The 23,061-nt window shown below is 37.9% G+C and overlaps 1 protein-coding gene across 16 annotated transcripts in view; it reads left to right on the top strand.

Moving 5' to 3' along the window:
* Positions 1 to 23,061, top strand: part of LOC111252382 (uncharacterized) — a 158,026-nt gene that overhangs the window by 94,639 nt on the left and 40,326 nt on the right. For all 16 annotated transcript variants that reach the window (XR_015329647.1, XR_015329642.1, XR_015329643.1 and 13 more), the window contains one exon: positions 4,372 to 4,504. Coding sequence is in view for 7 of the 16 variants with exons in the window: in XM_086992074.1 (XP_086848200.1) it covers positions 4,372 to 4,504 (133 nt within the window). In the remaining 9 variants the exon portion in view is untranslated. The remainder of the gene's footprint in view (positions 1 to 4,371; positions 4,505 to 23,061) is intronic.

Raw genomic sequence — 23,061 nt, 5'->3', positions numbered from 1 at the left:
ATAATCAGGTCATCCATAATAGCACTTAGTTGAGCTATAACGCGATTGAGCTCAAGCAGAGCTCCGAGCCAACTGACGAACGCCATTCGTGGAATTATCGCGTGAAATTGACAGTCGTCAAATTTTTTTGTCACGGTTGCTCGGGTATGCTCCAGCAATATGTCACAGTCAAGTCGATATAATGAAAAACTGACGGTTTTTAATTCATAACCGCTCAACAAGGTATGTTCGAAGTAAGCAGGCTATAAATAAATAATCTTATTTTCGATAGTGAGAAGTTATTGCAGGGTGCCAGGTCATAATGAAGGCTCCAGTGCTCTTACCGTCTTTTGTTGTAATACTGCAGGCATACAGCTGCAACGTAGGCTGTTTTAAAGACATCAGTGAACTGATGGTACGTGGTAAATTGTTCTTTACTGAAACCTCATGAACTAGAAATGCGTATTTCAGGGCTAGTTTGACCGCTCACATGTGGACGACTTTTTGCAACGATGTGGGTACTGTCTGATTGAATTTGAAAATGTAGCCCCACAGTTCCAGAATACCCAGTTTGCTTCGGGATGATTAACGGGATAATCAGCCTGCTAGATCAAAGACGGACGTAACAATCCAAAGTACTTCTCACTTGGCATAGCTTGGACAGGCTTAGCAACTTGGAAACGGGAATGATTTTAACTGTGGGCGCAATTAGTGCCAGGTAGCTTAAAAGTAGTGCTTTTGACAAAATAAGCAAATACCCTGACGCCCTCTGCTCGGCTGAGCCGGTTCATAACGGCCGAAAGGTTGGTCTTCTGCTAGGCTAGTTTAAATTGGTAGTACCAAATCAAAAGACAAGCCTCTAGATAAATTTTCTCATGTCCCGATGCGAACTTTCGTCGTAGCTCATTATGGCATAATAATTCACCAAGTCGATAACTTAAAATTAAATCTTTCCGTTTAAAAATTTTGCGGAGGGACTTACTGACAGCCATCTTTTGCACGATTTTCTCCATCTGGTAATAGCGAGCTTTTGTGTTGAATGGCCCCTGGTAAGAGAAAGCGGAACAGTGCACGGTCTTCCGCAATTCTGTTGGCCCTCACGTGGGCTCAGGTGACGCGATGTAGGCGGAAGATGACTAGAAGACTGACTAGACCAGAATTCAGATTTGAGTTCGGCAGAAGATGGGCATTGAAACATGTTTTTCCGAGGGAGCCTACAAATCAATCGAATAACTTAATTGTTCAAGATCGCAATGATTCGACGGTAGGGTATGTAGTAAAAGCTACCACGAAGGCCGCGTTGTAAGTGATCTACGCCGCTGTTCAACGATGTTACGATGTTCAGCAGATATTTAAATATTGTCATGTCTTCTATACCGATAGCTCAATTTGTTCAAAGAAATTCCACATCGTAAACTGGCTTCAATAAGGTAAATTAGCAGCATACAGTAGATCTGCGGCACTTTGACAAGAATTGTTGAGAAGGTAAGTGGGTTTCCAATCATTCACCCTACTACTAGGCCGTCTCTGATGGATTGTGGAGCCTTCATGTAGACAAGTGTATAATATTGGTGGACGCCTATCAATATCTCAGGGGCGTCAGCTGGAAAATTGTCGATCAACACATTAATGGATACGTTTTGCAAACATTCTGATTGAGTTGAAAATTCCAGGCGACCAATCCATGGATGGGTGCACGGCAAGTCCATAAGCGTAGGCGCGAATGTGGATATCGGAGTAGCTGCTGACTAATTGTAGGCGGTATCAATTTAAGATAGCCGTATTAAAGCTTGCGAAGAGTTAAATTTCCAAGTTGGTTTTGCGGATTGATCAAATACCATGCAGGACATCCATGAGCCGCGGCGTAACAAACGTGAAAGTGCAACCTATATCAGGAGATAGGTGTGCAGAAACCAATAAATTTCCAAATACCACGTAAGGAGATATGGGGAAGAAACTACGTGTGGTTATGCGTCACTATTGTGTCTTTTGGTGCTGTAGTAGCATTTGTTCTTACAAAGTCGGCATTACTCAATGGTCTTTTAGAGCTGTCGTTGTACTTGCGTGTCAGAAAGCATGTGCGACCCCCATACTCCAATTATCTGGCATACCAACTTTTTTGTTGAACGGCTCACAATAGGTGTGTCACTAAAGATTCGATTACGCCGAGGAAATTTCTGGTGTTATGTGGTTTCTGCCGGCGAGGTTTAGCGCCACAACCTTTTTTTTGCTGATGCGGTTGTTGTGCGATGCATAACTCTTGGCGCATTCTGATATATCCTGTGAAAAATTTTCAACGTTTTCAACGGTCCTTACCATGGTCATGACATGGACACTGTTCTAGATGAGTTAACTTTTATGGAACTACTGTAGTAGTGTACCAATACTTTTCTCTTTAGTGTAGTCAATCAGAACGGCACTGTTTGTTAGACTGGGGACTTAGGGGCCGATCCTTAATTCGCCAGACCAGGTCCTGGCTTTTTCATCAACATAAAGCCACCCTAAACGCGATCTAGCAACCGTGCTAGTATCTCTTTGGCTGAGTTCACTTAGCAGTTTCACGGAAGGCAAGTTAAATAAGTTACAATAGCGCTTGTCAACTCGACAAATCGCGTCTAGCTTTTTACGAACATGTACATAATTCTTGCTAATTTGTCGCTTGCTGATGAGGTTTTCTGGCAAATCAGAGCGACACTCCTAACGCAACAAGTGGATCTGTGTCCGTAGTGCTTGCGGTTAATCCTATTGGCAAATTGGGGTCTCCATAAATAATATTGTTGTATATCGCCGTTAAAAATGTGAAGCGTCGAGGATATGGTTTGTTGCTGACCTTTTAGCAGGCTATTGGCAGAAGGTTAGAGGCGCTAGGGAGCTATAGGAACTAGATCCTGTAGCTTCTGCTACGTCATTTTCGTCAGGAGTGACAGACTGACCCTCTAAGGGATATCAAAAGCAATCTTACTTATTTAAATTCACTGCGGAAAGTCAGCTTCTTACAATTCAGTGTGTATCCTTGTTAAGAGCATCTATATCACAACACTAACTCCTATGCTTGCAAATCTATATTGGAGCAAGACTGCTATGTTGGCTGAAGTGTAACTATGAGCTTGCTAACCTCCGTTGTAATGCGCTGGGCTTAAACGACGATTGACTAGCAGCGTCAGACCGTCCACAGTAAACAGCTGGCGAACTGTTATCCAGAGCCATTTTATAGCACTGGTTATAGATCTGTTGCTTGTACGCAGACACAAGGCACTCTCAGTTCATGAATTAATTAATCATTTTAGGTTGGAAAACTGCATTCTCGCACGTAATCAGATGTGTTGGTCGATGATCCTGGTTTTGGAATTTATTTGAGTCATGGCCGTACGCCACCCGTTAATCCTGTCATGTCTGTGGTGTTATCCTATATTGATTTACTTCTAGCTGCTCCTTTAGGTTACACAAATATTAGCTACTGTTACGTAAAAAAAAAATCGTGTCTTTATTGAAAGTCGAAAATGAACTTATATTTTTAACAATCGTAAAAGAAGTTTATTCTGTTTTATCGGCCTTCTCCAGAGTTGTATGCTGCGTCTGCTAATTGACGGAACCACGCCCTTCTGTCCACTATGAAATATTAAATGTAGAGTTTTCTTATTGCATAAATAATATTCTATAAAATAATGGTGTGAGAGAGACTTGTGGCGCAGACAATTGGGTTCTTGCTAAACGTAAACGGAATACAGTCCCCCCTGAGCCAGGGTGGACTAATTAATTTAACAGTAACAGCCGTAGTAGGCATTACTAGACATTTATAAAGGTGTACAAATGTAATAGCAGTTTTTATACAGAAATATAAGCTAAAGCTTAATAGAGTAATCCAAGAATATGCGCAACACAGAGCGTCTGATTAAGTTCTAAGAATCAGTCATGTCATATAAGAGTCGGGCTGAAATAGTTTCAATAAACAGTTTTCATTTTGATAATTCTGTTAACAACACACGCCGATATATCTCTGGCACCTTATTGCTAGGAAACCCGATGATAAACGAAAATGACATAGTCAAACCTAAGTTGAAAAAAATGCTTGCACAAGTATTTTCATTATGTGAGGGCATGCCTTCTGCATTATCCCATCGTTGTGCTTCTATACATCTACAGTAGGTAAAGGCTGCTATTTTCGCCACATTCCGTATAATGGAAAAGCCTCCTATTTGCAACCAGAGCCCGAGTAAGTGTATTTGAGTAGGATCCGTTTTAAATCATCCATAGCTTTTTCAAAAAATACTATCTATAATTCTTAAATGATTATCGCTGAAGCTTACATCGGGCTCTTATTGGTGTCTTATATCTTAGGCATTTGCTTGCATCGGCTGTTATTTCCACCTCTCCTATTACATTTTATTTCAGCTGGGGCGTTCAACAGTTAGTGATCTGTTTCTGCGTTCAACCGATGCTATGTCTGATGGCCGCTATCGCTGCGAGGTGTCTCAGGAAGTTTCGTTCACGACAGAACGCGCTAAAAAGGATCTACTAGTTTACGGTAAACTATTAGGATTGCGTTAAGCTATTTCTATGGTTTTATTAGCTACGCTATTACAAACCCAATGATTTTCTAAAGCGTCCTTACATATATAGTTAGTATCTAAATTTACGTAAAAAAAAGTAGTAAGTTGTATCTAAAAAGTAATAATAAACTACACAAAAGAGTAATCCAACATACATTTACTTCTCACTTGTAATTATAGGTAGATAGGCGTTACAGGTAGATAGCTACATAACCATACAAAACAATTTGAGTGCTATACGCTTAGTGGGCTACGGGAAAAGGAGCCCATAAGGTGGAAAGTTGGTAAATCATTGAAGACAGGTCAGCATTGGTTTTCCTTGCTTTCTTATTCTGATTATGATTCGATTAGCATAGGTGTTGAATAATATTTCAGATTATTATTTCGATTATTCGACTATGTATGCTTCTGTTGCCATATGATACGAACGATATTCTAAGACGCAAAACGTTTCTTAACGGAACTCGGTTGGTGTATTCCACGATGGTTTCTACAAAACCCTTTTGCAAAACCGATATAGGATTAATAACTTTGAGATGAAAAAAATTATTTTCTTACGAATCTCTGCAACTTATCTGCCTGATGCTGAATATCGCTATGAGAAATTTATGAGTTGTTTACGGTAAAATTCTGAATATAGACCACGATTCGGTGTGGGCGATGTACAGGATTCTTTAAAAATCTTAAGGCCGTTTTTGCTGAGTAGATTTTGTTTAAACCAAAAGAGATAAAAAATAATACATTTGATGCATAGGGTTTATATGTTAGAGTCAGTCTACATATTTAGTTGCCTGCATAAGCATCGGGTTCACCCTAATCGATTCTACGGAAGGGATTTGCGGATAACGCTTATTCCAGTTAAACTAGCTGACTTGGAGAAAAGCGCTAATGTGAATATTGTTATATTATTTATTAATATATTTCCTCGAAATGGCTATTAACACTCGCTCTGGGTAATTAGGCAGAGTGAAGGTCCTTCTTCCCTCGTAATTTGGTGAGTAAGTTAATACATAGCAGAGAGTCATTAACTGTACAAAATTACTGATAGGACGATTTCCGGTTATTTTTATTATCTGCTTTCTATATTAATATGTAGCAACCGATGAAAAAATTGGACGAAGCGCTTCTTCGACTGAATCCGTTTTAACCAATATGTATCAATGGTGTAATTCACTCGAATTCAAGAGAAATCGGAAAACAGAATGTAATTGAACTTCTACCAGAAAAGCAAATGCTTTGATTGATTCTTCATACACTTTGTGCTCACGTTAATGCCTAAAGATTACAACACATCCGTGAAGTGAATGCAACCTGTTATATATATATCTATATACATCCGGAACTTCGTTAGCCTTGCATAAAACGGCTGACCTCTAACACAAAATTCTAGATTTAAGCCCATGATTTATGTATACTTTAAGTAGGCAAACGAGTTGCCATTTTTTATCACATGCATTATACTTGGGATAATGCTGTGTCCTATATTAATTATAGGAATCACAGTATCTGTATCAGTTTTGGTTGTGAACCCATGTTATTTGTTTCGTGGTCTTGGGCATCTGCGTTTTATTATCAAAAGAATCAAAAAGCTTTTCCCGCATATACTGTGTACCTCGTGGACCACCGCATTGCTTTACAGAGTGTTGTTACTTGAATACAATGAGACAACTCATAAAAACCATTAGCATCGTCATATAGGTCTCAAAAACGTTATCGAAAGGCACACCAATAGAAATATCATGTCTCAGCAACAAACTTCATGCCCTCAAAGTCAACTCTTTGGGGACAATAAAGCTAAGTGAGTTAATCTGTTTCATTCACTGCTGAGTTCTCTCAAGCACAGAGCAGAATGCTGTCGTCGGCTCTTTTAATACACGAACTATTAATCATGGACACAATAATTAATTGGGGCAATCGCTGGCTTGCCCACTATACATAAGTTATCCTGTTGTACTTGAAACCAAATTTTATTATTTTCTACGTTTTAGTGCTACGCCAGTGAGAATCAATTCGCTGCATTTTTAGTTTGCGTGTCCCTCATCGGAAAAATTTATTTCGATGCTTTAAAAAGTATATTGGCACTGTGCGTCCGAGTAGACTGTGCCACTTTAGCTAAGCATGTTTTTGGAAGAAGCGCTTTGAAGTACAAAGTAGAATCCATTGTACTATTGTGCATGGGGTTTAAGCTATATAAATGTCAAAAAAAAATTTCGACTGTCTCGGTGGCGGGATGGGGTTGACACCTGACCTACAACCACAAGGTTTCAGATTCGATATCTTTTCGAAACTTAGCACTTTTTTTCGAATTATTTGAATTTTTAGCTTTAACTCGCCATGCACATACTTTCGGCCACCGTGAGTATCATTATATCCTCTACTTTCAATAATTCGAAATCGGTCCCTACCGCCTGTATACCACAGGCATCCTGACTAACTGTGGCGGTACTGGGGCCGAAAAGTTTCAACCCTTAGAAAAACTGGATTTAGAAAAAAAGAAGATTTTTTCATTTAAAGTCTGTTAAAGTCGAACGTAATTATTTCTCTATAAAATGGTTAACAATTATCAAAAAAAACAAATGAGCATACAATCCTTACTTTCTCGGTTTACCAACCGACCTCGTGTTTATATGGGGTTTTGAAAGTTACAGTTAGCTTCATATTAAGGCGAAATAACTAGTTAGGCACTACTTTAGATGGGCCCTGAGATTTTTTCTCCAACAGACTTATAAAATAGTAACCATTTGCCAAAGGTAAAATTTGAGCCAGCGATAACCACATGTTTACAGTTGCTATGACAACGCACTCGAAGAATGCATATGTGCCACCCAAATAATATTGCTTAGTTAAACATAAAATCATGTTTGCGGTTAAGTAGTCAAATGAGAGTAGGGCATATGAGTTCAAGACAACAATAATAAGTAAAGCTCGTGCCGTTCTTAGCAGTAAGTAATTGCTAAGGAAATCAATATATAAGACGCAAATCACCTTTGGATGAGGTTAGGTGTGACCAAGTCTTAGATACCACTGCAGCAACTAGATCGAGAGAACATAGGCTTATTAAATTTGTTTTTGAAGAGCGCTTGGGGAACAGTACAAACCTCCGGGGAAATTAAGCTTACAAGTCGTTAGATAACGAAGGTGGGGTGGATGCTTTTAAGATCCGCCAGAGCAATTCGTCGACAAGCTGGTAGTGCCTATAGATTTCTTTAAAGTGAAGATTTCTATGTTTATTAAACATTTTGTAATAAATGCAAAATGTTATGCAATTTATAAATTTTAGTACATACATATTTTTCTTATGGAGTTTTCTGAGAAATAACTATATTGTACATAAATAAAAGTGTTAGTAGTGTCCGTTCGCAGTTAATAAATCACTGTTTGATTCAACGTATTTGGGATTGAAATCGAATTTCTAAGATATTACATTTTATTGTTTGCAGTGTAAAAAAACTACAGTTAGAGTTTTCCAATTATAAACGATGAGTCAAGGAAGTAGGTAGCCATTATGCTGCAAAGCCCTGGTTACACAATAATCTGTTCGAATGCTACAAGCAATTGCATACCTTATGGAACAATCCGTATAGTGTGGCTACCAGGATGTTATACGCTAACTTGTACTACTTGTTTATCAATTTGACGGGCAAATGCTAGTGTCAGATTGACGTGTATGCGAAATTTTAGGCATAAAATACAATACGTCCTGAAATAATAACGGAGAATCTATTTAATCCAAAAGTGGGTAGTTCGCCATACGAATAGTAAAGTCACTTGAATATAAAGGCAGATGTCTAGGTCTGCGCAGACACACCGATAGGAATAATTTGAAAAAGAAAGGCATTGCCATTTATAATATGAGTTGACGCCGCAGGTACGAGACGACAGTCTAGTGTTGCACTTAATAGGCGTGTCACAGAAACTGTTGGCGGTTGTTTTCTGATGTTGCGACTATTAATTGATGGGTGCACTGACCTTTGAAACGACGCATACTTCTTACCACTGCAGAAGCCATACTTTTTCATACCGGTTGAAATACCAAATATTAATTTTTCCTGTTGTTATAAACAGCGACTTCGTTTATCGGATTCTTACGCTGAGAAGTTAGTGGTACATATGGATTATTCATTATGTACAATTACAACTAAGATTTAAGTATATTATACAAAAATCGCTGCCGGGTAGGTACAATGGGCATTTTGGCCATTAGGCACGATAGTGTAAATCGGCCTAAAAATATGAGACCCTTTCATATACCTACCAGCCTAACACCCACTTTAAAGCTTAGGAATGAGTGCTTTGAATTATTTAAAGGTTCAAGAGTCGGTGTCTTCTGTGATGATTATAGTATACCTCATCGATGTTTCGTTGTGGCTGCCTATGGGTTTGCTTCAAAAATAGTTTTAGTGCTGTTCAGTGTGTTGACCCATGTAATACATTCAGCCCTAGAAAATGAACGTCATGACGGTAATGTTCGCACGAGCGCTTGGGCACGTACTATTTGCAACGTGTGTTAATTCTCAATCTATAATATTACGGTGATTCTACCGCTACGTATATTAGCCACAAAAATGAAAGATTCAGAGAGGTGATGGAGATTATAGCTAACCACAGTGACGTTGATCGTGACGTTGATATTAACTTTTGTGTTTACCAGGACCTTCCTATTATTCAGGTATTTTCTTGTTCATGTTGAGTGATTTCACTTTTATTAATCGGAATCAGAACGATTTCTTGCCAAATAATAAAAATCTTTCAGTACCTACACCCCTTTTGCAATGATGAAGTTACGTGTTTACATGATCGTCGATGAATGGCTAGAGCGTTACTGCGCGACGGAATAAAAAATTCTAGGCAGTTCGCGATACTGTCTAAACATATTTTCTCTGACGATCACAAAATGGGTTTGTTGAAATAAACTTAAACGAAATAAACTTGGGTTGTTTTTTACCCTCAAGATAAGGCTACCATTTACACTCCGACTTTGCTCTTTTTTTTTAATGAATGACATACTTGATAATACCAGAGCAGAGTTGTGCCGTAGATTGAAAAATTCAAAGATATATTAGAAGTAATTTTCCCAGTATGAACTGCTAAAATAGGATGTAAATTTTTCATTCTTGTCGGAACATATTGTCAGTATGTCGAAAACCGACAAATATTTTCAACCCGCAAAGTTCTATATAGGTTTTTATAAAAAATATCAGATTCTTGGCTTGCAACTTAAATTTAAATTAGAGCGGTCTAAAAACTAATAGTTCACATGAGGTTTTGTAATTTTTTTTTAATTTTAGAACAAATATTTGGTTACACAAAAACATCTCGTTTAGTCGATCTTTATGCACTTCTACTGCGTTGGAGACCTTGCCATCGACAGAACAATGTTGTAATTTACATAGTAGGTATCTTTCTTATATATGCGAGTTGGCTAAAAAATTGGCTATACGACAAAAATCTTCAGTGTTGATGAACTGATTATTAGTCTATTGTATGTAAGATGCTGTGTTTATGCTCAAGCTAAACTAAAACAACAATGACACTAAATAAAAAAGATGAAATCTGCGTATGCCCATGTGAATAAAGCGAGCCAAGTTTTCTCTCATCAAATTGCCGAAAAAAAGTATTTCTAAATTGAACACTCACGAAGTTAAAAATCACATAATATGATTTGAACACATTTTTTTTATTTAAATATCAATGTTTGGAAATTGCAGCTTATTGAAAGATCTTTACCTCGACTTATTACGAAGTTCGGTGTTCCGACACACTGGTCGTAACTCCCTGCCAGCTGATGTGTGTGTTACTGGGATTTAATCTCTTGCTTCGGTATCCTTTATTATGTACATAGGAGACGACCAAATGGTGGTTAGGATTACGCGAGTTATTCGCGGGTTACCTACTATAGCAGTAAAACAGCAGCACTTTGCGACAAAGCTTAGCATTAAGAGACGAATAGAATGACATAGATATATAAGTGCTATGCATTACATAAGAAAATGAACTCGAGTCAATCACCCCAACAGATTTCTTTCCTTTAAGCGGCAGGGCCGTGTAATCGTTCCCAGAGGAATAACACCAAGTCTGACCCTGATAAAATGAATGCTCGTACTAACTGATACGCATATATTGATTTTTAATATTATCATCACAAAGAGGAATCTTCATACATTGATTACTTCCGGGCAGGAATGTAAAGCATAAAAATGTATCCCCTCAGTCTTTTATCCGGGTCCTTAAATAAGGATATTGATGGGTCAGTTAAGGCAAAAATTCACATAAACGGTGTACGCGTCACGGTGTAAATCGACACAAAAACAAACAGACGTATCGCCGCGCGTGTTCAGTGATTTGTTATTTACTGATACGCAGTTTGAACTAATAAATGTAGAGTTGATATGACAGCGGTGATCCCGTTAAGCTAAACTCGATTCCAAACCAGTTTCCAAACCACTTCCAGTTTTGGAATCGGGTTTAACAAGACACAAACAGAATAAAAAATGTACCATAAATTATATATGATGTTTAACCCAAGACGTTCTTCTCATATAAGGGGAACTGGTGTCGAGAATCATATATACCTGTATTCGTTGAATACTTTCCGTTTATATATTGATGGTGATTCGAATGTAAAAGGAGCACGTTTAATCCAGAAAAATACAGAAGAGCTACAGCCGAAGACATGAGAAAATTACGTAGTTCATTCGATATAGGCCTTAAGAGAAAAACAATGATTTTTCTCTCGTGTTAGGTGCCAGGTTACATTCATTTTCAAGAAGATTAATTAAACAAATGGTGAGTGTTAAGACGGCCAGTCGAAAACAACTTTCGTATCGATCTTGCTGAATGCAAATTTTCGACAAAATTAATCAAATTCTGCCGTTCGTCATATATGCAATATGTAAATCACTGGCTCTCTACAACGGTGGAAAATTGAGCTTAACTTTGGGATTAATATAGTTTCATGCATCGTTTGTAACAAAAAAAAGTCGATATTCTTACACCATTATATTAGTCGGTACTGATTCATCGGTATCAGGACGTTCCATTCTGGTTGGTGTTAGCAGCGTACAGTTAAGGAAGCATTTCAGATAGAGTAAACGGTAACCACCTCAGTTTGATTGCAGTCAGAATGGCTGTCTCATCTATTTTAGCACCATACAAAGCCATCCCAACCCTGACCGCGACAAAAATGCAAGGATGTATTATGTGCTTATCAAAACTTTAATGCGACATTAAATGTATACCTCAACCTTGGATAATGTCTATTCTTCCTGAGAGGAAATACCTGTTAGCTACATCTTTAGCTTTGTTGCTAAACGACGATAAACATTGTTTTGGCCGTATGTTTGATTATAATTGGGCCAAATTGAGCAAGAGTTTTTCGATGATAAAGCTTTTGCTACAGCTGCATTCGATAAAACTTAATATGATTCATCAACGGATAATAGGAATGTACATCGTATTGTTTACCACTTTTATTTACTTGAAGTTTGACTTTTTTGGATTTTTTAACATATCCCTTTCTCCGATTATCTACACCCCTAACAGTATTATAATGCGTTATGAATACTACTCACGTTTTTCGGACCCATATGTCTTTGAATCAAATAGGCAAACATGTTGACATTGCCGAATCGTGGATATGCATAAAAATTATTAATAAACAATTGTACCTATTTTATTACAGGAGACGAAAATGTACGGTGCATTAGAGTGCGATTAAGTACTAACCAGCAATTTGAATTCTAACTCATGACTATTGCCCATCTGACAATAGCAATGTTAAACCGTGCACAATACAGAAACACCACACGATATTACTCAAAAGCTCTGTTCGTTACATAGGCCCACTTCAAGGCTATTTGGAGCATGTTTTTTAATTGGTAGATAACAGCATTGCGTATTAAAGCATTTACCTATATATGTCTTGTACTATAAAACATATTAAAAACAATTTTACATAAAAAGTATATCAGGCAGATATTGAAGAGGTATGTTTCCGAATTACCTTTTTTGCCATTTTTCAACGGCAAACCAATTGTGCTATAATAATGTCTAATTTTGCGGTATATTGTTCATCACTTTTGGATTGTACAAACGATCGAATTTTTCCAGCTTTCTTAGCTGCGTAACGTATCTCCACATCTCTACTTTTTTCCTAAGGTGTTTACGGTAGCTCCTGAATTTGCCAATTCGGGGTGCCATTAACGGCCAAAAATGAATTATAGTTTTTCCGCGTAATCGATCTAAGACGAACACAACAAGTGAATAATTCAATACGTATTACCATTTTTCCTTGATTATTTATGAGCAGACTTACTCTTTAAGCCGTAATAGAGGTTTGGTAAATGCACTTAGGAATAATTCTGGTTGAACATTGGCCATTTGATTAAAAGCTGTGACTTGCATCAGGCAACATTTTTCATTGAAATTAAGATTTCTTTCAAATAGAATCAATTTCCTGTTTACTTCCCATAAAAACGCTAGGTCAATATATATTGAACACGATAGCGCTCGGTGAAACTTAGCATTAAATCAACAAACATGCCCTTAAATTGCAAACTAAACATGTCGTGAAACTTGTTTTCATAGTTTTGTTCATGTTTACTAAATATTATTTTTTTTAGGAATATATTTTTGACCATTATTTATAGGATGAACACCCTGATATAATTATTCCAAGTAGATTTACAGTAAACGGTAAATAAATTTTGAAATTTACAACAATACAGAACATTTGCAGTGTCCTTAAACTTCATAAAACAACTCACATTGTTTTTACTTTTGGATTTATCTATGGATGTCGCATCGCATACAGCATGCTTTTTTGACACGTGACTAAACAAGTCCATTATTGTAAACCATTTTTTTTCACTAAAAACCTCGGGTTACATACCAGTGACTTCCTATCTGATAGGTACTGATATTTCTTTAGTCAAGCATTGTATACAGCCTTAGAGAAGACCGTGCGATATTATGCTTCGAGGCAATTTTAGTCAAACATCGCCCAATAAAAGCAAAACACCGATTTAATGGAAAAGTATAATTTAATAGAAAAAATTGGTATACAGACTTATTAATTTAAAGTAAACGACCTATTAACTGGACTGGGTGTTAAACCATGGTTTCATAAAGAAAATATAGGTTTGTGTACGAACGTGGAAGACAATATTCGATTTTCTTTAAGCTTTTTAGTAATTTTTTCCTTCCTCGGGATAAAAACGAATTACTTCGATATATATATATATATATATATATATATATATATATATATATATATATAAAGCATTATGACCGCTTTTAAGTCAAAATTGCAAATATTTTTTAGAATTTAATATTATGAAACTAAATATACACCATTTGTATCAATGATCTTTTGCCATTTTTTTTTTTTGATAATGCCGTAATATCATCACTATAAAACTTCCATTGTTTCGAGCTGAAAAATTGTGACAAGTCATTTTGCATCCTTCTGATTAGGCTAAATTAATACCATTAAGGGAGTTCTGCGGAAACTGGCACAGATGATAGTCTGATGGTGTAACGTTGGGCATACAGTTGATGCATTAAAATTTTCTAGCCAAGTTTTCTTCATTTTTGCTAGACAGGTAAAAAAGTGCATGGCCTGACATTGTCGTGGTGAAAGATTTTGCTTCTTTTCTTTACTAATTTCGGTCGGTTCTTCCCAATAATCTTGTTAGATATTAAATAGATTTTTGAACCAATCTGTTTCACAGGCGGCAACAACTCATAATGCGCGATTCCTTTCCAGTCTCAAAAAACATAGCACCATCTTTTTTAGCGTCAGTCTGAGATATGTTACATATAGAAAGCATTTTTTTTATTTGCACGTTATTGTCGGACGTGATCTGCTTTTAATTAGGCGCGATCAACCGCTTTAGAAAGAGCTCTATATCGTTGCGTTTCTTTAAAGCTTTCCAGATAGAAATATGACTGGGTTAATTTTTTCGTCAATTCGTGTGACACTTAAGCATCGAACTTTTTCTGCAGCCAGCCTTCTTCAACTGGTTTAAAACTGTATAGTGTTGGATGCTTAATCGCTTATCGATATTATGGATACCCAAACATAGGTAAATTTACGTAATAATTTCACCGACTTTTTTGCAATTGATCAACTACTACGAGGAGCATCTTAGTAGTGCAATTTCCAGAACGAAAACGATCGAACCATTTATAAGCTATTTCTTTCGATAATGCGACAATTTTGATAATTTCGACAAAGAGCACAATTTTCTTTCGAGCCCGAACAGCATATGTGCCTCTAGCCTAATAAAATTGTTAAAAAAAGAAGAATTTTTGCAGAAATTTTACTCATCTATAAGGCGTTTTGCCTTCAATCACAAAAACATTCCAGCAGTTTGAAGTATTTACTGCTGCCACATTTCATTTTTCAAATGACACTAAGGCTAACCCAATGCGACTCATATGACCTGAAACATGTAGGCTTGAAGCTATCCTTTTTTTTTGACAAGCCAATATGTCATTTGTATCTAAACTATTTTTGTTTACATTCCCCTCCATATTTCTTTACTTCTGCTACTTTGCCAGCAACAACAATTGACAGCCAGAATACCATTAGAATGTTTTACAAAGTTTACTCGGACTGTAAGCAGAAGAGACATACCGCTGAAGATAAATATATAACAAGTAGCCTCATATAATCTCACTAACTTGTTGTTTTTTAGTCGTTGAACCACTATCTGGTTATTATGATTATATTAGCCTTTTGAATATTGCACACAAAAACATCACGTTGATTTGTGATCATCTATGGTATGGCCCACATAAATCGAGATCCGTAGTAGAGAGTGGCACGAGCAGAACGACGGCGCGTCTCACCGTCAGCAGCGCTCGTACTTGATCAGCGGTAGCACCTTGAGCACGGCTGCAGATAATAAGGCGGTAGGGTATCGCCTTTACAATCCGGCAGGCTCGAACCGTCCAACAGTCGCGGCAGATTCAACATTCACGCAAAAGCAAATGTTAGTTCGGTCGTCGCCGATGAGAAATACGAAGGGGGCTAAAAACGACGTTGTTTTGTTTTCAAGAGTATCGTGACTCTTTTTACCCAAACAGCTGCTTCTTGGTGCGGAACAAATCGTCTGAAACAACATAACGGCAGTATCGGAAACTTGAAATACTTATATGTTTATCGGTTACCACTTCAAGCTTGTCGTCACTCAGTTGTATTTTTCGGTTAGCTTGAAGACGTTGTTTACGAAGCGGACGGTTTAAAGCTGTTGACTAGCTAAATGCAAACCAAGGACGTAAGTACGATCACGCGAGTATGATTTGGTATTAAACGATGAGCAACAATGCGTCAAGTTGATTAGCGAAGCGATATCTACGTTATTTTCGCGATCAGAGATAGACAAAGGCCTTGGCACGGGTATAGTACACGACTTGTCATCATATGATTGTACTGCCGCAGCACTTCGCTCTCCTCAACGAACAAGACACCGTTTGACAAACCTTTGAATGATCATAAGCATCGACTTTGAGCCCAGGTTTAGACCAGGTTGCAGCCCAATCGAAACGAAAACTGGTGGTATTCACTGTTGTCGGCAGTAAGGATATATTGCCAGATGTTGATCAACCAAGTAGGCTTTCATACACCATCAGTCCCCAATAAGCTGCCGAAAACATCGGGTACGGTATACTCGAGATAAGTACTATCAAGAAGATAATACTGCTAAACGAAACTACAGATATCCTTTAGGTCTCGAGTTGTACATTTGCCATCACCATTAAGCATTCATCAGACGACTAGGACGAAACGAAATGCACCTATGCCCAGATTTGTATCTAAAAATTTAGAAGCTGGGGGTATCCTGTGCGACGTTCATTGGCCACTAGCAGCTAAGGCTAACCTTGAAATCCTGGGAATATGCAACTATAACGATGCGCTTTTTGTCCTTCTGTCGAGTTGCAATATAGGTTTTCAACCCGAGGCAGCTTAACAAAAACAACTGCGGTGCTTCTCTATGAGAACATTCACATCATGATGCGTTCGTCGGGACATACTAGATTGACTGAGACTCTCACGGCTAGTACAAGCAGTGGCACAATAAAAGCTCACATCATTGTAACGGCCACTTGCAAATCTGACAGCTTGAGATATAGACTGGCCCATCAGAGGATGCATTGTTGTGTATCGTTCGCGACCCTGCAAGGCCGACACGTGCCTCAAACAGAGCATCCCGTTTTACATACGCCAAGTCATATCGCATTGAAATGACCGATGACTAGACGTGCTGCAAAAAAAAGAACGGGGGTAATCAAGGTTTGTGCGAAGCCGTCGGCGCTATCCTTGCATGATATTTGCGCGGTAAAAACCGAGGAAATGATTGGCCATATTGAGCGTGACGATGACTACAAGGATTGATATAGTGAAACCGACAATGATGACAAGTTTTTGGTATCTTCTTGCCATTCGTGTACTGTAAGGTTAGTATTTGCATTGTGTATTCCAAGACCTGATAAGTTGACGTTAAGCAGCAACAGATAAATTTAAAGGCAGTACTGTTGGAGACGTGCAAGCGGGTACCGGGCTTGCACACGAACGCGCATACAGAAACATTAGTGCTCTGGTTAGGTGCACCAGCTATTGCAAGTAGTGCACCTATTGCCGTAGACCTTTGACCTACAGACTTCACTGTTAACACCTGTATAATTTTTAGAGATGTGTTCAAGCGCGCCACAATATCTTGTATTTTTGACGCTGGTTTCTAGACTAGCTCTCCAGTGCTTTTAATTAACCTCTCCGAATTTGTCCCAAAGATCCCTTTATTCGCTAAGCTACAAAACGGCCTACGTCAAACTACATTGCATACTACCACTACTAAATAGCGTGTACTGATGTTGGTGATATCCTAAGCCGTATCGAACTTGAGCCGCAATCCATTATGAGGGTGAACCCTGTCATCTAGTCCAGCTATTTTCGCCAAGTAGGACTCAATGCTTGCTACTAGGTCCAACAACTGTGCTTTGCAAAACAATAGGCAACGTGAGAACTGACACGCTCTTTGTCACCAATTAGCGCACTTCATGACGGCGTTCGATTACCTGGCAAAACAACCACCCACAAGCGGAAGGTTCATTTTGTGTAGGTGTGTTAAAGTACAATTTCAGGGGTCGCTAAATTCGGTGTGGTGTCTAATTGGCACGGTTGCTCATGAATTGCCCAAAATTACAAAATCACTGAGTTATTCACACAAGATCACTAAATCACGCACACGATGGTTACTTGGACGTTACAGCACAGCTCGGTCTCTATCTGAACGTTTCGTGTATGTTAAACTTGTCGAAGCGTGAATTTTGCCCTTGACGCCAGATTCTGATTGGCAATTGGTTTTGCTGGGATTTACCACACACCCCCCAGATCACACAAACCGAATAGTTTGGGACTTATCTAGTATGTCCTTTAATTCGTTCGCAGAACGTGACTACAATTGATACATACAATTTTTATTAATGAACCCTACTGATTGAGTTTCCCTCAATTGGACCGGGACGAATTCCACGATGGGAATCCAATGAGAGGGCATTAAGTAAAAATTGAATTCATCCGCGCCTAACAACGAGTGAATTATTACGAAAATATTAAATACTGCTTAGGCAATGGTCCACAGCTATACTAATAGAAATTTAGCAATGCACTATATACAGAAACGTGCATAAACCTTCCCTAGAAGGCACGCACACGGAAAGTCGCGTTCTCTAAGGTATCTTTAGCGACATCCGAGACGCAAGTCGCGTTGAAAGCATAGATGGCTGTTGCGAACGGCAGCATAGCTAGCACGTTTGTTTTCTCGAAATAACTTAGAAAGAATGAATCTTACTCGCGGCACCAAAATGTGGGACATAGCAAGACGATCTAAAAATCATAATCGCATCCACATATTTAAAAAAATTGAAAGATTGAAAGCTACTCGAACTACATTACGCTATTCCTTATCCTTCTATTACCAAGATTTCTTTTTATTAGCGCTAAGCCCGAGATGTTTAACTGCCAACTAATATTACTGCTCAATAGATTGAGCTAACTGGGTTACCTAACGTTCGAGAAAAACGCCTTCAATTGTATAAAATTGAGTTGTTAGTTTTCTCTTTGTTTCGATTCTATTTTTTTGTCTTGACATTCAACATGACCGGCGTAATCGGCGGCTTCCTAGATTCTGGATTATTTCGAGAAGCACTAGTAGAAGGCAATTATCTAATCTTCGTCAGCCCGCCATTCGTAAACTAGCATTTCACTTCGCCCATCCATCTCTATGTGGGTGTTCCCATGTCAACTCCTAGCTATCTAAGTCAGGCAAAGCAGCCTTTATAGCCTGTTGTCCACCTATCTCTCAGATTCTAAGAAATTCGGTCAGCTTTACGGTCAGCGATTCCTGAAGCTGATGAGAACAGCACAGACTCAGCAGGCTTCAAATGTGAGGTGCCCAGCAACCACCTCTAATGGATTATATCTGAGCTTTTTAAACCATCATGGTGGCCCCGTCGTTTCTTTTGGTGCACCCTTTCTACCAAAAAGTGCCTGCTCGGTATTTAGTTTCCAGGATTTTGACTCTGGGCGTCTTCGTGTCACGCTGTTCGGATCAGAGCTTTCAGCTCCGATGCAGCTTTTTATTCCTCTCAGACTAAACCTAGTCTCTGTCCCATGTAGTCGAAGCAAAATCCCGCAAGGGTCTAAGTTTCTCCACATCGCCCCCAAGAGGATAGACTTTTGTGCAAGGAAAGTAAACGGGTTGGAAAGCCTTGCCTTCCTTCCGTTGGTTGAACACCAAATCGGTTACCGTCGGTTGTTGGTTGCGCCGCAAATATAGAGCGAACGAAGGACAGCGGGTAGAAAAGAGATGAGTATGGATAGATGGCAACGTAGGCAGCATGCGTAAAAGAGAGTATAGGGTACCGGTCATGGAAAGGAAACATTTTAGAGCAAGTTCGAAGAGGAACTCGCTGTCGAATGCAAATGGTGGAAACGATTGCAAACAAATGTAGAAACAATGCCTTGCTTATGCGGCTAAGTAATCCCGCATGGCCTGCAAAATATCTCAAAGGCAGCGTTAGGCTTCTTAATGGTGGTTCTAAAATACAAAAATTTAAGCAAGCTAATTAACATTGATTGTTTTTTCTAAATTGCTTCCTAAGCCAAATGCAGCAGTTGTATCAAAGTGTTGTATGTTAAAAATGTATACAAAGAATACAAAAACAGATTCTCGTCAGAATCATTGCCGAATGATTCCTTAATAAACTCATTTAGAAACCAAATGCATTTGCCGTAAACCAAGTTTGTATATATTCCGAGAATAACAAGTCAAGGTTATATTAAATAAAAATGTTTTTAGCCAATAAAGCATTTTGACTTTACTCGGAAATATTAATATGCTGCGAGTAATTTCGGCTGAATAAATATTTCGATTTTTAACTGGCGGTACTGTCGTTTAGCTTTGTCTCACACAGGTTAAATAAGTTGCTGAGCTCTCTCGTCTTCTGATTGTAAAATTAGCAGTCGTTAATAGTTTACCGCTATAATAGTGACATATCGTTATACCATAGTATATGCTTGTTGGTGGCTGTTGAAACTAATGGCAACAACAATCTATTCGGGCTCGCACTAGAGCTAAAGTTCTCAAGATAAATAATTTTTTCAGTTAGTGAGGGCGTTATAGTGTGTTCATTAAGGAATTACAATACCTCAGGCGATATATGTTTTTAACTATATATAATCATAATACGCAGCAACTCCACATTAAGCTATAATTTTTTAGCTATGTGTAAGAAAGGTTATCGAATATAATCATAATGGAGGTTTTACTGTGAGTACGCTTCGGGATCGTAATAGTTAGAGAAGAAAAGCTTAAAATATAAAATTAAAAAAAAAGTATCGTATCATAATTAGGAAAATTAGGCGCATCTTTTGCTTGAAGTGGAAAATCCTATCAATCATGGCAATACCGTTTGTCCTAACGACTAGTAAGCAAGGAAGGCCACGACGCGGGTTGTGCACCATTTGTAAACCAAGAAAAAGGATACCACATTAAGATATAATGGTAAGTATTAAACTAAAAATTGAGCAAACCATTAACGATTAAAATTAATGTTCCGTAATTGAGATACTATGTAAAAGTTTGGATGTGGAGTTTGACCACTATTATATTGATGTTCAAAAATATCACTTATGAATTTCAATCACTATTAACAAACATATTCTTTGCTAACGCGTGGCCGTTTGACCTCGCAAAAAACAAATATAGACGACGTTTTTTTTAGATAAAGCAAAGCGATAGGTAAAGTTTTAAGTACGAAATCTATTAGTATTAGTTGACAAGCGCTTGAAATGAATAAAAGAGAGACATACAGGGAGAGAGTAAGAACATAGGGATGTCTGAGAATTATACAAACTCTAGCCTGAAGCAATAGCTGGGATGCCTAAATGTAATATGCTAAATGAATTAGAGCTAGCTATACGAAATGGTAGAAATCAATAAGAGAAAAATAGAAATGGCGTTATATCTGAAAAATATGGAGCCAAAAAATTAATACCAAAAAACCTCGAAGTTGATAAGTAGAATCCTTAGTGGTGTCTCTGCATCAAGAACTACGTAACGTAGTTATCTTTAATTCCGGAACACAAACACCACGTATAATTAATGGATTGTATACTTAAAATAAGACATAATTAGCAAGTGAGCAAGTAACATGACCCTGAATTGTCTCAAACTGAGGCCATATGAAAAACCCAATTGTGTATTATGTTGTGCGCTATTTCATAAATAAAACCAGTGTGACGGTGCCCCATAAATTGGAAAAATATCTAAGTGATAATCATTTTCTTAATTTAAATTGGCGATAAGGTACGGTCTGTTATGTAAAAGAATTAACAGCTGATGTTGGTGATTGTAAAAATTGGAAGATTATAACAGGTAACATTAGAAAGGCCGCTAGAGCAATTTAGTTACCAGCGGAGCTTCGAAATGAGCTCTTGCGTATGTGACTGATGGTGTTCATTCCTTCGTTCATTCATCAAGTATTGCGACATTATTATGCAATGGCCTTCTCTTACCCGGAAATAATTTTTTAACAGTAGTCGTATGTTAGCAGATTAAAAGACCCAAAAAAACAAGGATTTAAAACGGCCAAGATGTCGGAAAGGTGCAAAAAGCTCAAGACTAATCGTTGAAATTTACGTGAATGACTTCATAAGCAACAGGTTCTAACCTTTCGAAAACAGATGGCAGTCTGTGTATGAAAAGATCAGTATTGTCAAAAATAGCCTTTGGCACTAGTTTAAGAAATTTCGAGCCTTTTCATTCTCAATTCCATCGAGCATTTTCCACTTAACCTCAGGGAAGCCTTTTTCGAATTGTTTGGAAGCCATATGGAAACTGGTAATACCGTAGATTGTCGACTTCGAAAGAAAAAGAGTAGGATACTGGTAGGAATTTATCCTGCGTGAGTGATATTAGGTGATCTTTGCTTATATTGTAAAAACGAGGGTTTTGCTTTCTGGCATGACGAAGAAATAACTGGCTTTAGTGCAGTACCAGAAATATGGATGAGCGGGTTGTTATGAAGAACAGCCCAACGAAGTTCGTAAGAATGTAAATAGGATACACTGTGAAGTACGACCCACATACAATAGAGCAACCCTATGACCACGAAAAGATTACATGCAAGATCGTTGCTTACTAGCTTTCCTTCTATGTCAACGCTAAAATCATTTAGTTTTCGTTAGACAAAAGATGACGGTTTGAAAACAGACTTCGACAAGAAAAATAGCCGAAAATTTAGTGAGAAACAGCTCAGAAAAGCATGATCAAACGTAGAGATATAAAATGTGTTAGAATAAATTTCATATAATAACTGGGCTGACAAGTTTGTTTCTAAAGGCATGATGCAGTTCGAACGTAGCTAGCTAGTTGGCTGGAAAAGATATTCTTGATTCGCACAGAGTTGCAAATGCAAAGGACAGGAAAACGCAAAGCATTGTAGTTTATAACATATAGACACATTCGAACCCATATCGCGAGTGATATAACCTACCCTTAACGATGAGACCACATTTGTAAATCTTGTAATTTGTTAGTCCAAAACATATGATACAAAAACTGTCGTTTGCATAGATATAATTGGGCATAAAATGATGCGGTAGTCTCGAATCTTACTCAAGGCAGCGCTACCTAGGTAAGTTACGCCATCGGAGTGGATTACACGACTACACAGTCGTCGATTTATGTATTTCGTTTGCAATTCATTTCTCAGCCTGCCATAAAAGGTAATACTCATACCACTATATTATATGTTCTAACGTCTAAGAATCGGTCATAATATCTTCAACCCCCGTTTTCACATTTTTGTTAAAATTTTTCAACGAGAAACACCCATTTTCTAAAAGTTGGTCAGATTCAACACAAATAATGAAACATTGTTACCTTACATATATTTCACAGTGGACTAAGAAATAGGTCAATGGTTCTACATGGTTGTTCATGGAATTTTGTTATAAATGTGA

Source organism: Varroa destructor, unplaced genomic scaffold, assembly GCF_002443255.2.
Source record: "Varroa destructor unplaced genomic scaffold, Vdes_3.0 BEIS01000006.1, whole genome shotgun sequence".
Classification (NCBI taxonomy): domain Eukaryota; kingdom Metazoa; phylum Arthropoda; class Arachnida; order Mesostigmata; family Varroidae; genus Varroa; species Varroa destructor.
Note: the sequence above shows the minus strand (reverse complement) of the source record. Positions and strands in the feature narration are given on the sequence as shown.